The sequence below is a fragment of the Acanthopagrus latus genome, chromosome 20 (assembly GCF_904848185.1).
Source record: "Acanthopagrus latus isolate v.2019 chromosome 20, fAcaLat1.1, whole genome shotgun sequence".
NCBI classification, from domain to species: Eukaryota; Metazoa; Chordata; class Actinopteri; order Spariformes; family Sparidae; genus Acanthopagrus; species Acanthopagrus latus.
The window spans coordinates 20238023-20252260 of record NC_051058.1 but is presented as its reverse complement, the minus strand read 5'-3'; the positions used below and the strand labels follow the sequence as shown (position 1 = coordinate 20252260).

General features: G+C 44.0%; 1 protein-coding gene across 3 annotated transcripts in view; it reads left to right on the top strand.

The window, feature by feature from the left end:
• Window positions 1-13122, top strand: part of etv4 (ETS variant transcription factor 4) — a 45541-nt gene extending 32419 nt beyond the window's left edge. For 2 of the 3 annotated variants that reach the window (XM_037081927.1, XM_037081928.1), the window contains exons 5-12: window positions 183-312; window positions 1564-1746; window positions 2412-2887; window positions 7060-7128; window positions 7698-7745; window positions 9321-9493; window positions 11531-11632; window positions 12551-12778. In XM_037081927.1, the coding sequence (XP_036937822.1) occupies window positions 183-312; window positions 1564-1746; window positions 2412-2887; window positions 7060-7128; window positions 7698-7745; window positions 9321-9493; window positions 11531-11632; window positions 12551-12778 (1409 nt within the window). Of the gene's footprint in view, window positions 1-182; window positions 313-1563; window positions 1747-2411; window positions 2888-7059; window positions 7129-7697; window positions 7746-9320; window positions 9494-11530; window positions 11633-12550 lie in introns of all 3 variants that reach the window. The other variant, XM_037081926.1, reaches the window with a different exon arrangement.
• Window positions 13123-14238: the final 1116 nt, after the last annotated feature.

Genomic DNA, 14238 nt, shown 5'->3' with positions numbered 1-14238 from the left:
ACTTGAGCACTTTGGCTGGCACGTAAAAGAGATTCCAGCGCAGACAGAAGTATTTTGCTTGTGCCTTTGAGCTGGATGACGGTAGTATCGGGGCAGGGCCGAGTGAGAGAAGAATATACAAATCCCCGCTGTGTGCGTGTGCCAACCCTCATCTCTGTTTTTCTGTTTACCGTCTCTTGTAGCGGTGGCATTTCACAGCCCTCCAGTCACCATCAAGAAGGAACCGCAGAGCCCGGGCTCCGACCCCAGCCAGTCCTGCAGCCACAAGCAGAGCTTCAGCTACCCCAGTGGAGAGCAGTGCCTTTATGCCAGGTACACGTCCAACAGGAGTGATAAGTAAACATTCTGTGGTCGGAGATACACAGTCCATAAACCTTTGTGTGTTTTCACATGGCCACTGCACCCAAATTACCCAAAAACACACACACACACACAAAAACATTGCCTCAAACCCACTTCATGACGGTTGATGTGATATTGGTTGTGTGGCTCGCAGCATCGATCAACATCTTTCCAGAAACAGTTCTGTGGTTTTTCAGAGATACTATTTCCTCAATTATGCCTCTGAAAAACTCCAACCACTGACCCAAGTTCCTTAATTTTTTTTATTTCTTTTATTTTTTTTTTACATCCGTGAGAACGTGGGGAAAAAAACCCAGAGGAAAGTTTTCATGAGAATTTCTTTTATTTTCAAAAAAGTTGTCACATGTTTTCTCAATAGGAGAAAAAAAAAATTAAGGAAGTTGGAAACATTATCTAGGCAACAATCCTTTTCTACAAACATAAATTATCTGTTAAGTTATTTGATCTATTCACACTGACTGACACAGCATGACGGAAACATTTTGCTTTACATGTGACACTTGAATAAGTAGAAATAGACAGAACATGTGATTCAAAGATTTAAAATCAGTGTCTTAGGCCGATTATTGTGAGTGTCGTAAGTTGTCGACCGTCTATAATAAGGTAATTACACAACACTGTGAGCACCAAAACACACAAAACAAACAAACAGTTGTACTGAAGTGGTGGCAAAAGTCTCTGAGTCAGATATCTCAGAACAAATTAAACCGAAACCAGCTCAAAGCATGACACGCACTCTTTGGTCCCTCATCTTCTCTCAGTTTGGGTTTTCGAGATAAGAGCAAATCAGAGCCGTGTCATTTCCTCCTCCCGGTTCTCTTCTGCACCAGGCTTCCTTTTTTTTTGTTTTTTTAAAGCTCTTATTTGGAGCATTTCTGAACTGTAATTGGCTGATTTATTGGCTCTCTGTATATACACTGGCATCCTTTTGCTACCGAGGGCAGAATAAACAAAAACAGTAATGACTTTATTTCAGCATTCTCAGTAACAGAAGTCGTCCATGTCCAGTGACCCAGAACTGATCAGCTGTCATGTCGGCTCAGCTGAAACACTGACCACATGCTATTGACCACCAACCCCCCCACCACTACTTCTATTTGTTATATTGACTGAAAACAAACACTAAAACTACGACCCCCTCCCCAGTACAGCCGTGTGGTTACATGTGCATGTCCTCATGAGTGTGTTCATCTTTTCCAGTGCCTATGAGCAGAAAAGGGCTGCAGGCGGGGCCAAGAGCTCCTGCCCAGGGACCCCCATGTCTCCCATGCAGCAGCATTACTCCCCGAAACCTGCCACGGCCGGACGGCCCGACGCTGGCTACATGAACCCCGCTGCCACCTCCCAGCCACTGCCCAGCAACAGCTACCCCATCAACACCAGGTGACACACCGGCTCTGACTGACATTTTACCACATGTGTGACATTTTTTCAATTACACAGGAGGGTGTGCTTTACCGTCATTGGAAGCTCGATGGTGGTGACGGAGGCCCTGGTCGTGCCAATAATGCAAATAAAGCTCATGCTTGAGTGTGATGTCGCAATGCAGTACATACAATGGATCACAACTAAGTAAAAAATTAAATCTAAATGTATTGATATTGTTGGAATACTATGGTTGGTTTCCAGTTAATAGTCACGTCTGTAGTCTCCTATGTAATCAAACCTAAGTTACTCCTCCAGTAAGTATGCCAACCCTAATTTCTAGCCTCTGTTGAGTAAGCGAGCTAATTTACGCTAACGCTAATATTTTGTAGAGATCGTGGGATGTCCCAACCTGAATAAATACCAGGTGTATGAACAAAAAAACATTTTAGTAGCTTAATCTTGTTGAAACTGAGAGAAAAAACAAGATTTTCTACGACAGATTTATTGACAACGTCTGCAACTAACACATGTAATTTTAAGCTAGTAGCCGTGTCCAACCAACTTAGTGTTTTCTAACGATCATGGAATTTCCCAAACTGAATGAATATAAAGCACAATTGATTGCATTGATTAAAACGTATGTGAGATGCTGACATGAGCTGCTGTGTCTCATGTCTCAGTACCAGGTATCAGGGCCCTTCAGGAGACCCCATGTGCCCCCAGTTCCCACCACAGGGTCAGGCCTTCCAGCGCATGCCATCTGCCCCTGCGGGACATGGCAGCAGTGGAGCTGGAGCCGGCGGGAGTGGAGGTCCAGGGGGCGGAGGTGGTGGTGGTGGTGGTGGCAGCGGTGGAGGTGGAGGTGGTTATCATCGGCAGCACTCTGACCCCTGCATGCCCTACCTGCAGCAGAGCTTTAAGCAAGAGTACCTGGACCCGTTGTACGAGCGGGTGGCCCACATGGCAGGGTCCGGGCACGGCAGCGGTCCAGGACACGGACACGGACAGGGGCATGGATCTCACCCCCACCCTCACCCTCACCCCCACCCTCACCCTCACCCCCACCCGCATCCACACTCACACCCGCATCAACACAGGTTCCCACCAGCTCACATGATGGTCAAGCAGGAGCCCACAGACTACACCTACGAGCCTGGTGAGTAACGCAGACTGATGTCGAGATATATCTTTATTACTGAGTATATGAAATATCAGAAAATAGTGAAGATTCTCATCTCAGCTTCCCACATTTCTTAGAATTTGCCCAAACAACGGTCCAAAAACAAAAGATATTGACAAACAATGATATAAAACAGAGGAAAGCAACACATTTTCACATTTGATTGACCAGAATCAGCATGTTTGCTATTTTTTTCTTTGTTAAATTAGCTAAACTGTGGAAGCCCTGAGGTACATGTGAAGAATCAGTCTTTTTTTCTCCTCTTCTGATTTATTTTTGATCCAATCAGTGTTTTTGACTTGAGAACTGGTGAAAAAAAAAAAGTTTTGCCATGAAAAGCAAATAAATTATGTTGATCGAAAAACTGATTTATTGAGTGATAGTTTCTGCACTCTGAGGGAAAATATTCAGTTACCTTTCAAGGTTAGTGAAAGTCCTGCGCTCCATAAACGCTAACATCAATTTGCAGGTTTTGGAAGAAACACCTATAAGGATATTGACAATTCAAACCCTCAGTTTAATCACATTTCAGGACACTTCAGATCGCAGCTGATAAAAAAACACCAGTGTTTGATTTGTCTGTTCTGGGCTACTGTAGAAAAACGACTGGTTGATGGTAACAAAAACACATTTATTCTTGATGTTCAATTTATGTAAATATATCACACTAAGTCCTTCACACTGCACCTTTAATAGAATGTAGTAAATACAGAACGTGCGTTTGAGCTGACGCTGGAGTCTGAACACTGGCTGTGATGATATAAAGGTTATTTGACATCTAAATCAGCCTCATTTTGGAGACAAAGCCTCCCCAGTGTGCACAGCTCACTCAAGAACAAAATGTCCAAAAGGCAAACAAACTTCTTCACTGTATCTACACTCCTACACGACTCCCTCCCCGCCTCCAAAACTCCTCCTTTCAACTCCCTGACACTTTGCAAAGAAAAGGAAAAAAAGTACTTTTTTTTTTTTTTCCTGCGGCAGCTACACTCCTCCCTCCTTCCTTAATCTCCCTCCTTCCACCGCTCTGTGAGAGAGAGGCAGAGGAATTTCATTGAGAAAATGGAGGGCACTGGAAAGACTAGAGTCCCCGGTGGAGTGCTCCAGGGTTTCAGGTTGCACCAGCGGCTTCCTTTTTCTGCAGGCAGATGAACTCATAATGGAAAAATGAGCGTGGCCGCAGTAACCCGAACCTCTCACTGGCTGGGCTTTGGGAGAGGGGTGAGAGGGGGGAGGGAGCGGCAGGACTGGGTGGGTGGGTGGGAGGGTGGAGGGGCACGGGTGGGGTAGCCAGCTCAGGCACTTTAACAACAAGCTCAACCGCTGGAGAGCATAGAAACCAGCTCCTCTGCCTGCCTCGCCGAATAAAAAAAAAAGAAAAAGAAAACAAGGAGTGAGAAATTTAACACTCCGCGTACATCATGTCCTCGTTCACCTGCACCGACGCTGCTGCAGGACGTGAAGCAGAGAAGCTGACAGGTCCTATAAGCTGTGCCTCCCAGTGCTGAAACCAGCCTGCTTTATGGGCTAACAGCGACCTAATTCCTTTCACTCTGTGTGTTTTTATACTCGCACCTTCGATAGGGAGACCGGATGTGGCTCTGACAAAGAGTCGCACAACCTTGAGACAGACAGACAGAAAGAAAGAAAGAAAGAAAGAAAGAAAGAAAGAAAGAAAGAAAGGGGTGGAAAGTACAAAAGGATGTTTGTCTGTGGATAACTGCTGCGAGGAGGAGAAAGTTGAGTTTGGTGTGGTTTCCTCAGAGGTTCCTCCGATACGCCCGCGGAGGCATTAAAGATCGGAGTTTATCGTTCTTTAGTAGACAGTTATACAAGACATCACACTTTTTCTCGAGATAGTAAATGACAGGAGGCTCAAATTTGGAAACGCTCGTGTCAAATGAATCTGTCTGGAGAAGGTCTGTCCTCTCTTAAAGGAACAGTTTATCGGGAAAAACAGAAATTCAGTCATGAAATACTCCCTACAGCCTCACGCTGATGAAAAGTTAGGAATCGTAGTCCACAAAACATTTCTGTCGACACATTTTCTGACACAACTGATGTCGATGGAAAAGTAGAAACCGGGAAAAAAATCTCCAAGATTCCAAATTATTTTAATGGTGTCATGTGATTCCAGGTAGTTATATAGTTTTGTAGAGAATATTTACACTGAGGTAATAATACAAACTCAGAAATCTTTATTTTTTCCATAACTGAATAAACAAGTCGCTCTCAGAGGAAAACAAGGTCCCCAGAACACTTTGAAGCTAGAAAGGTGGCAGGGTCCGCCACATATAAACAAAGTGAAATGATGAACTTGTGTTTTCCTTGAAGGTTAGTTTGTTTATTCAGGTTATTCAGCCGTGAACACAAAGACAGATTGTTTATTCTGGCAGAAGGAGTCTTAAGATTTATTCCCCACAACGCAGCGCACCATTCGAATGAAGTAGCGTATCTTTTATTCATCAGACACAGTGAAGGGTTTGTTCCTTTCAGAGAGCTAATTGGATGATGTGTATTAAACCGCCTGTGTTGTAAAGGCAACGCGGCCAAATTGTCTGCGGCGACTGGCTTTGTAAATCATCAGCAAATAAACAACCGTCATTTATGGTCAGAAAACTCGTCTCAGACTGTGAAGTCATAATGAGACGCAGGTAATGGAGCGCACAAAAGATGTGTATTCAAGTGAACGGCGTGTTAAGACAACACCTGTGTTTTCTCCTTTTTTAATGTGAACAATGTCCGCTGAATGCCACAAGTCTACCGTCTCCTTGTTTTTTGTAAAAGCAGGGCTCGAGCAGGAGGCTCCTAGTTTCACATACACTAGAGCTTAATCACTGCTATTGTGTCGCATGAAAGACACAAAATGGTCATGCCACTCGGTACACAATTAACCCCGGTGCTCTCACACCCGATCTTACCCATCACTCCCTGGTGGGAGCCTGCCATCTCTGGGCAGACATATTATTTACAGTGTGATCGAGTGCTGCTGCCCCAGAATGGAGGGTTTGATTTTCCCCAGTGGCATCTTATCACAGTGGCGGTGCTGCAGCTGCATTCCCCGGGAGTGAGTCACGGCCGGAGCCGGAAGGCAAACGGGCTGCACCTTTTTTTTTTTTTTCAGTTTTTGTGCTCTCGCTCGTCTCGTTCAAACAGTTGACAGACGGTTTAAAAAAAAAAAAAAAAAAAGGACAGACCAACACAAGCAGGAGTAGTCTGGGGACACGCCTGTTTTTTTTGTTTTTATGCACAAGACAAACACACACAAAGGTGAGCAGGGCAGTCACAGGATGTAGAACACAAAACATTATCACACAAATGAGCCACACAAGTGTTTCGACTTGCAGAGAATTTTTTGCTCGAGGGGTTTTTTTTTGTTTTCGAGAGGACGAACTGTAAGATCTGTTTCAGTGAATGCATCCACAGTGTTTGAGTCAGTCAGTGATGTGCCCAGATGAAGTGCAGACACTGAATACTGTGCCACTTCTCTGGTCTGGTGAAGGTGCTCGCTCACGGCCTAAAAATACCGCCAGAGACGGGGAGTGAAGTGATATGATAAATGCGGCGTTTGTCCTTGCAAAAAATATCCTATATAACACACACACACACACACACACACACACACACACACACACACACACACACACACACACACACACACACACACACACACACACACACACACACACACACAAACACACACACACTCTTTCTCAGACTGATAACTGGCTGAGTAAGCAGAATGTTTGGGCTTTTTTATTGACTCGAATTTAAGATCAGATTTAACTCTTCAGCCACTTTAAAGGAACAGTTCACCCACTCGCTTATTGTCTATCCATGCTGATGGAAATGCAGGTGAAGTTTCGTGGTCCACAAAACATTTCTGGGGCTTTACAGCAAAACAGCTTTGCATCACTCTCCTGAACAACAACAAGTGTCGACAGCTTGTTCAGCGTCACAATGTCCAGAAATGTTCTGTGCACTACAAAACTTAACCTGACTTCTGAATCAGCGTCGATAACAAATACATTTTCATTTTTGGGTGAACGGTTCCTTTAATTGATGGTTGACAGAGCACATTTTTGGGCCACAGAGACACATTTTCAGAGCAAACTTTTGACCTGTAGCTGTGTGTGCTGCTCTTCCAGATGTGCCTGGATGTCCCTCTATGTACCACCACAACGAGGGCTACCCAAACCCCCAGCACAGCAGTGAAGGTAAGGGTTTATTTTTAAGCAGAAGGAACCGAAGCGATGTCACTGTAGCAGTGTGTCCAACCTCCTCCTCTCCCGTGCTGTATCTATTGCTGGTTAGAGCTCTGCGGTCATTGGCTAACCGGCGCAGAGTGACCGTGTTTCCATTGGCTAACCAGCGGTGTGTCTATGTTTCCATTGGCAGGGGCTCTCGCCTCACCCCTGCCTCAAGAATCCTTGAATAAACATAACTTGTGGAAAAAGCACTCTTATTTCCCCCAGAAAGAAAAGGAAAACAATCTTTCCCTTCATTCTCATTGTTTTGTTGCACCATTTTGGGTCATTCAGCTTCTTATTCACCACGTAGGTTCGGTGCAGGAGAGCTTTAAAATGACTCCTAAAGGTTTCAGAGATGTTTCCAAAATAAAATGTTACTGAACAGCTCCTGTCCACTTTAAGTCAACATTTATTGGGAATCATATCCTTGTGTTTTTTTTGTTGGGATGGTGTTTTAGATGCCAAATGAACCACGTAGCTGTGCTCAGATCAAGGCCCCTTGAAAGTCTTAACACAAGTCTCCCTCTGTCTCCCAGGCTATCTCTTTGAAAATGACTCCCGTGTGGTTCCAGAGAAGTTCGAAGGTGAGCCCGCTCTACCCATAATCCCTCTGCATTCGCACACAATTTCATTTGCACACCCAGAACCACTCGTTGTGGAGCTGTTAGATGGATGACAGCAGGTGTAGGATTGAAACACGAGCCATAAAGTGACCCACTCCAGTCTCTATACCTGACCTGACTTCTCAGGTGTGACGTAAGAGGTACGCGGGTGTTTGCGGAGCTCAGTTAGTGGGTTTGGTTTCCCCCGCACACACGATGTCGGGCTCCTCTGTCACAGCGAGAGCAGAGACGGACAGTTTCCCATGGTGCTGCTGGTGTCGGTGATTGATGCTAAAGGAGATTGAGTGGAGAGCCCGAGGGTGTCAGCACTGGTTGAACCAGCAAGAAACACTGAGAGATAAGTTAGCTGAGCGTCTCGTGTTCCTGCACTTGTGTACAACATATCCAGTAACCGGTAAACAACTAAGAACGAAACAATCCGTGTTTCTTTGACACATCGCTACAGACGAGGATTAGAACCACAGAAATAAATAAAAACAAAATCATAACCAGCTCCGATTTTTATTTTATTTTTCTCTGAGTTTTAAGTCAGAATTGTGAGAAATAAAGTCAAATTTTTTAGGAAAAAAGTCAGAAAGTTCTTGTTTTATTTTTACTCATAGTCATATAAAACACTTTGGAAAATAAACAAGAGTACAAGACATACAGGGTGTGTGTATACAAAGGTATAAAATCAGATTTTTTTAGGGGGAAAGGAAAGTCAAATTTTGAGAAAAAAAAAGTCATTTTTTAAGGAAAAAAAGTCAGATTTTTTTTTTTTTTTTTTAAATGTATTTTATTTTGACACATAGGTACATAAAACACTTTGGAAAATAATGAAAAGTAAAAGACATACAGGTTGCGGGTCCATACAAAGGAATAAAATCTGATTTTTGAGGAAAAGATTTTAAAAAATGAGGGAAAAAGTCACTTTTTTTTTTTTTTTAAAAAAAAGCCAGATTTTGGAGGAAAAAAAGTCAGAATTATGAAAGTCACAGCTGTAAGAAAGAAGGTATGAATTATAAGAAATAGAATCATAATTATTACAATTAAAGTCAGACTTCTGTGAAAAAGTCAAAAGTCAGAGTCCTCGGTGGCCTGAATCCTCCTCTGTCCAATGCTTCCTCCACTCTCAGTAATCAGTGGTATGAATCTTACTGTTGCCTCTAAATATCTCTGACCTTAATGTCCTAAAATGTTCTCATTTCTGGCTCCACTGAACACACTGCAGCCGTTCTCGTGCTGGACTTGATAAGCTGTAGTTAATGAGCATTTGATTCAGTTTACGTCAGTTTGCAAACATGAACCATCAAGATTAGACGTCCTGGCTGCTCTACGATCCAGATACTTCCCAAGTCAAAATTTCCTTGTTTGTACATGTAATATAAGATCCATTTCAGACCGTAATGCAATGATTGGATCTAAATGTGCTGGTGCAGATTAACGTGCCCAAAATACATCTAATGAACGTGTGGTAAACCACGGAGCAGCCGGAGAACCACAGATGTTTCAGACTGCGCCGTTAACTCCGATCTCATTTCCTCCTCGGTGTACCAGGTGAGGTGAAGCAGGAGGGCGGTGGAGTTTTTCGCGAGGGAACACCTTACCAGCGCCGCGGCTCCCTGCAGCTCTGGCAGTTCCTGGTGGCCCTGCTGGACGACCCCGGCAACGCCCACTTCATCGCCTGGACCGGCCGCGGCATGGAGTTCAAACTCATCGAGCCCGAAGAGGTACGTCTGAAAAACCTGCCTCTCCTTTCAGGAGCCAGAAACTAATAATAATAATAATAATGATTATAATGTTTATTTATAAGGCATTCATCAAAGTGCTTTACATAGAAGACATGAAATGAAATAGCAAGATGATTTTAAAACATACAGGACAAACAAACTAAAATCTAAATGAATAAACAACAAATTTAAAGTGATGAAATACTGAAAAGCTCGTAAAACAGTTTCTGCATCGCTTACGTTTAAAATAAATTGGATTCTTGCAATATATACAACACATTTAAGATGTTTCTCCTTTAAAAAATACTCAAAGCAATTCATCGATGATCAGATGGTGATTTAAGAGGGAAGGAATGTAACCGCGTAGATTTTCTCAGAAATCAGAAGAGATGATTATCAGTACAGTCAGCAAACACACGATTTATAATTCACTCTTACTTGTACTTTTGATTCTTCAGCACTTTTTATTGCCATAAATTACTTTTGATACTTGAGTGGATTTAATATCAGGGACTTTGGGTACTTTATAGGACACTTTAGTGATCTGATACTCAGCTCAGGTGTGCTGGATGTGACTCTGGGCACCTCCAGGCTCTCTTGGCCTCTCTCCATTCAAACTGTTGTAATATCCCCCTCCTTAAAAGTTTGACTCAAAGAGACGTCATTCAAAATGCATCAGCACTATTCTTAGCTGGTGTTACTGTACGGCCTCGTGTGGAGAACTGTTGATAGAGATCACGACGTTAATATGAATCTGATAAGGACGACGCGGGAGTTATTCTCGGAACGAGTTTATGTTAGCGGGGGGGGGTTGAAGGCGCTACCTTTAGATAAGATAAGAGCGATCCGGAGTGAGATTCTCCTCGCAGCTCTATTCTCCAATCCATCTTCCATTAGTCGCCCCGCATTCATTATTCAACACGTGAAACACTGGATTGATAAATGAAGGACGAGCGCTATCAGAGGATCATCCAGCACCCCCCATCCTCTCTCCTCCTCCTCCTCTTTTCTCCTCCTCACATTTCTCCAGTCGAGACATTTCTGTGATGTTTAAGTCTGAAAGTTTGGACTGGACGCCACCAGACAGCGTCCATTTAGGTTGGGTCCTAATACGGGGCGGCTCTATACTGTGTTTTCCATTATCTTTTTACTGTACATTAAAAATGAATGGGCTGAGAGTTGTTTTTTCTTTTTTTTTCTTTTTTTTTTTTTTTACAAGAGCAATTAGAGCTGAGAGCGCACTCAGAGATCAAACAGGGCTGCTGGCTTGATGGCCACTGTGGGACACAACCTGTCTCTTCCTGAGTCATGAATCTCAGCGTCTCCCTCCTCCTCCTCCTCCTCCTCCTCCTCCTCCTCCTCAGGCTTTACAAGCTTCCTCCTCAGATGTTTGTCAACACAAAGATGGCTCACCGTTGTGAAAATTATGATTTACTCCTCCCGGCCCCGTCTTGCCTGCGTGGGGTCGGTGCGAGACGCTAATTTTTCCGTCAGAGTTGGCGGTCCCTGCGTCAGCTGAGGGTTCAGTTTTGGGGCTGCGAGTGCGTTTCGTGGCCCGGCCTCTGACAGGCAGCCATGACTCCTATTTCACTGCGAACACTGTGGGACTCTGGTTGCATTCAAGTGGTAATGGGTTACATAAAAAGGAAGTGAATCCACATGTGGGGACTCGCCCTGGTCTTGGCATGTTGACGCTGCTGAGTTAAAAAGACCAGGGAGGAGGGGAGGGCTTTGACTTTGCCGCCGAGGACCCCTAGTGGCCCCCGCATGGGAATACACAACAACTGTGTCAGATTATGAATTTTTTTTTGGGGGGGGGGGGGGGGGATTTGAACTTCAGGAAGCGAGAACTGCTGACTCAAGCGATTCTCTCCTGTTCTGTTGACGTGTCATTTGAGGAAGGCAATAATCTGAAGCATGAAAATAAATCAGTCACGTTTTAAATAAAGCTGAACCGTTCAAGAAGTGTAACCGCAACCATTTCCTCTTCTGCCATCTCCTCCTCCTCCTCCTCCTCCTCCTCCTCCTCCTCCTCAGGTTGCCAGGCTGTGGGGCATGCAGAAGAACCGTCCAGCCATGAACTACGACAAGCTCAGCCGCTCTCTGCGCTACTACTACGAGAAGGGAATCATGCAGAAGGTACAAAAGAAAAGCACCTTTTCTATGTTGGTCAAGTTTCCCTACTTCCACATATTAGCCTCCAGAATCGCCATAACTAATTACTTTTACTTATAAATCAGTTTTGAGCCATTAATAAGAATATATTCTGGGTTGCCAGGTTGTAAATAATCCAACTGGCTGATGTTGATCTTTCTTTAGCACCACACAAAAGTGTTTTTACTACAGTTGACCAAGTCTAAGCTGGTTATTAAGAGATTTTGGTCTGGACAGTCTGCAGCAGAGCCTGACAGATACAGATGACAATATTAGGGATATCGATATATTGGTCAATATATACACACATGTTTCTGCAATGATCCCTCAAATGTGTTAATCAAACACTTGTGACAAAGAAATGTAACCGAGGCAGAAAAACTGCCAAGAATCTTTTTCTGCTTTAAGAATCTCAAGAAAAGCAAATCAGCAACAATCAAACAACGTATAGCACAATATCTGCAATAGATCAGTATCAGCCTAATATCGGTCGGGCTCTCGCAGATCTTTGCCAGAAATGAAAGAGTCAAATGATTCTTTAGAGAGTCCTCCTGATAAATTGAGGATCAGATTTGTAATAACATTCCTGACTCGCCAAATACTGCTGGTGTCTGGATTGTAGGTCAGGTCAAAGTGTCAGTTTTTGACGAGATGCAAATGAGAATCAAAGAAATCTACTTTCTTTCAAATCGGACCTTTTTTAAAGAGCTCGAGAGGACAAGAGATTTTCCACAACATGGCAACCCAGACGCTGTTTTTCCACTTTGTAGAAATTTAAGTTGTCGCCTACCTGCAAGACTCAAACAGGAAACTTTCAAGTCTGCACACCTGATAAAAAAAACAGTTGACTGTGTTTTTCCGTGCACATTCCTGCGTGACTCAGGCCTCTCCGTCTCTCTCCAGGTGGCAGGGGAGCGCTACGTTTACAAGTTTGTGTGTGAGCCCGAAGCCCTCATCTCGCTGGCCTTCCCCGACAATCAGCGGCCCAGCCTGAAGGCCGAGTTCGAGCGCTACGTCAACGAGGAGGACACGGTGCCGCTTTCCCACCTGGACGAGGGGGTGCCCTACACCGCCGAACAAGCCCCCCAGAACATGGGCGCCCAGCCCTACTCCAAAGGCTACATGTACTAAAGCCAGTTTCCTCCCACCTCCCTCTGCTCTTTCCTCCCCTCCACCTTCAGAAATCCTCCTGTTGTACCGACCCATCATCATACACCCCTCCCCCCCCTCCCCCCCCCCCGGAAACCCCCATGCACCTCTTGCACATGCCCACCCCATCCACTTGTATATAAGGCTATGGTGTTTTTTTGTTTTAAATTAATCTCATTAGGGATTTTTTTGTTTTGTTTTGTTTCTTTTTTTTTTTTGTTTTTAAGAGCTGCATTCCTCTCACATCTGAGGCCTATTCGATCCATAAACATGACTGTGGTTGATGAGATTGCTTAATAAATACCCATAATAATACCCAAACTGAAGTCCGGACCATTCTTTCCTGCGTCTTGTGTTATTAATCACACATGTGATGTCTTTAACTTGTCCCTTGTTGTCCTCTTTTCGGAGTGAGCGATAATAATTTAATTGGTGTGAGTTTTCAGCCTTCTCTTGAACAGGATGGCGCCAAAAATATGTTGATGTCTCTTTCCAGAAGCTGCTCACAGACGTTGTTGAGATCAGTTTCATGTGGGAACTATTTTCTTTCTGTCACCACACAGACGGAGGTGTGTACCTACTCATGAACTTGTTCCTCGACAGCCGAGCTGTAACGTTTACTAGCTTAGTTAGCCGGCCTCTCGTCTACTAGTAGTAAGTATTCTCTTACCATCTAGTTCCATTATATTTGAGAGAAAGGAAATTCTGCAAATCCCCTAAATTTGTGAAGTTGTGCTGAAATAATCCAGAGCAGGAAAAATCTGTTTTATTAATTTTTTTTCGAGTGACTTGTCCCTCTAAGAAATATTCTTATTTGCTGTCTTGCTGAGGTTTAGATATGAGGATTGATGCCTCTCTCATGTCTGTAAATATGAATCTACTCCCACCAGCTGGTTAGCTTAGCTTAGCATAAAGACAAGAAACAGCCAGCTGCGATGTTAGTGAACTTTAAAAAGCAGTAGCTGTCGGATGTTGTTACCTTTCGGTAAATCCAGACTTGTGCTTTCTCAGTTTCCAGCCCTTGTGCTAAACTAATCTGCAGCTTCATGTTGACTGTAAGAGACAAAAAGCAAAGGAGAGCATTTCACAAAACGCTGCACTGTCCCTTTAACCCAAACAGCATTCAAACCAAATCGCGTATCTTTGTGAAAACGCCGGTCCTCCCATTAATTTGACTTGTGGGTATTGCGTTTAGGCTTTGGCGCTGTGGACCGTCGAGGACGCCGGAACAAGAAGAAGCGGAGAAAACTTGCGCCAGAATCAACTTTCTGCAGACGAGCAACCTCGACATGGGCGATGATGAAAGCCGGCCATCGAACCGGCTGGTCGACGTATTTTCAGTTGCCACATGAAGGCAACACGGCATCGCAATTTTATAAATACATCAGCAATACTTTGAGCGGTAATTGTTCCAGTATTAAACTGCTGCAGCAGCAGGATCC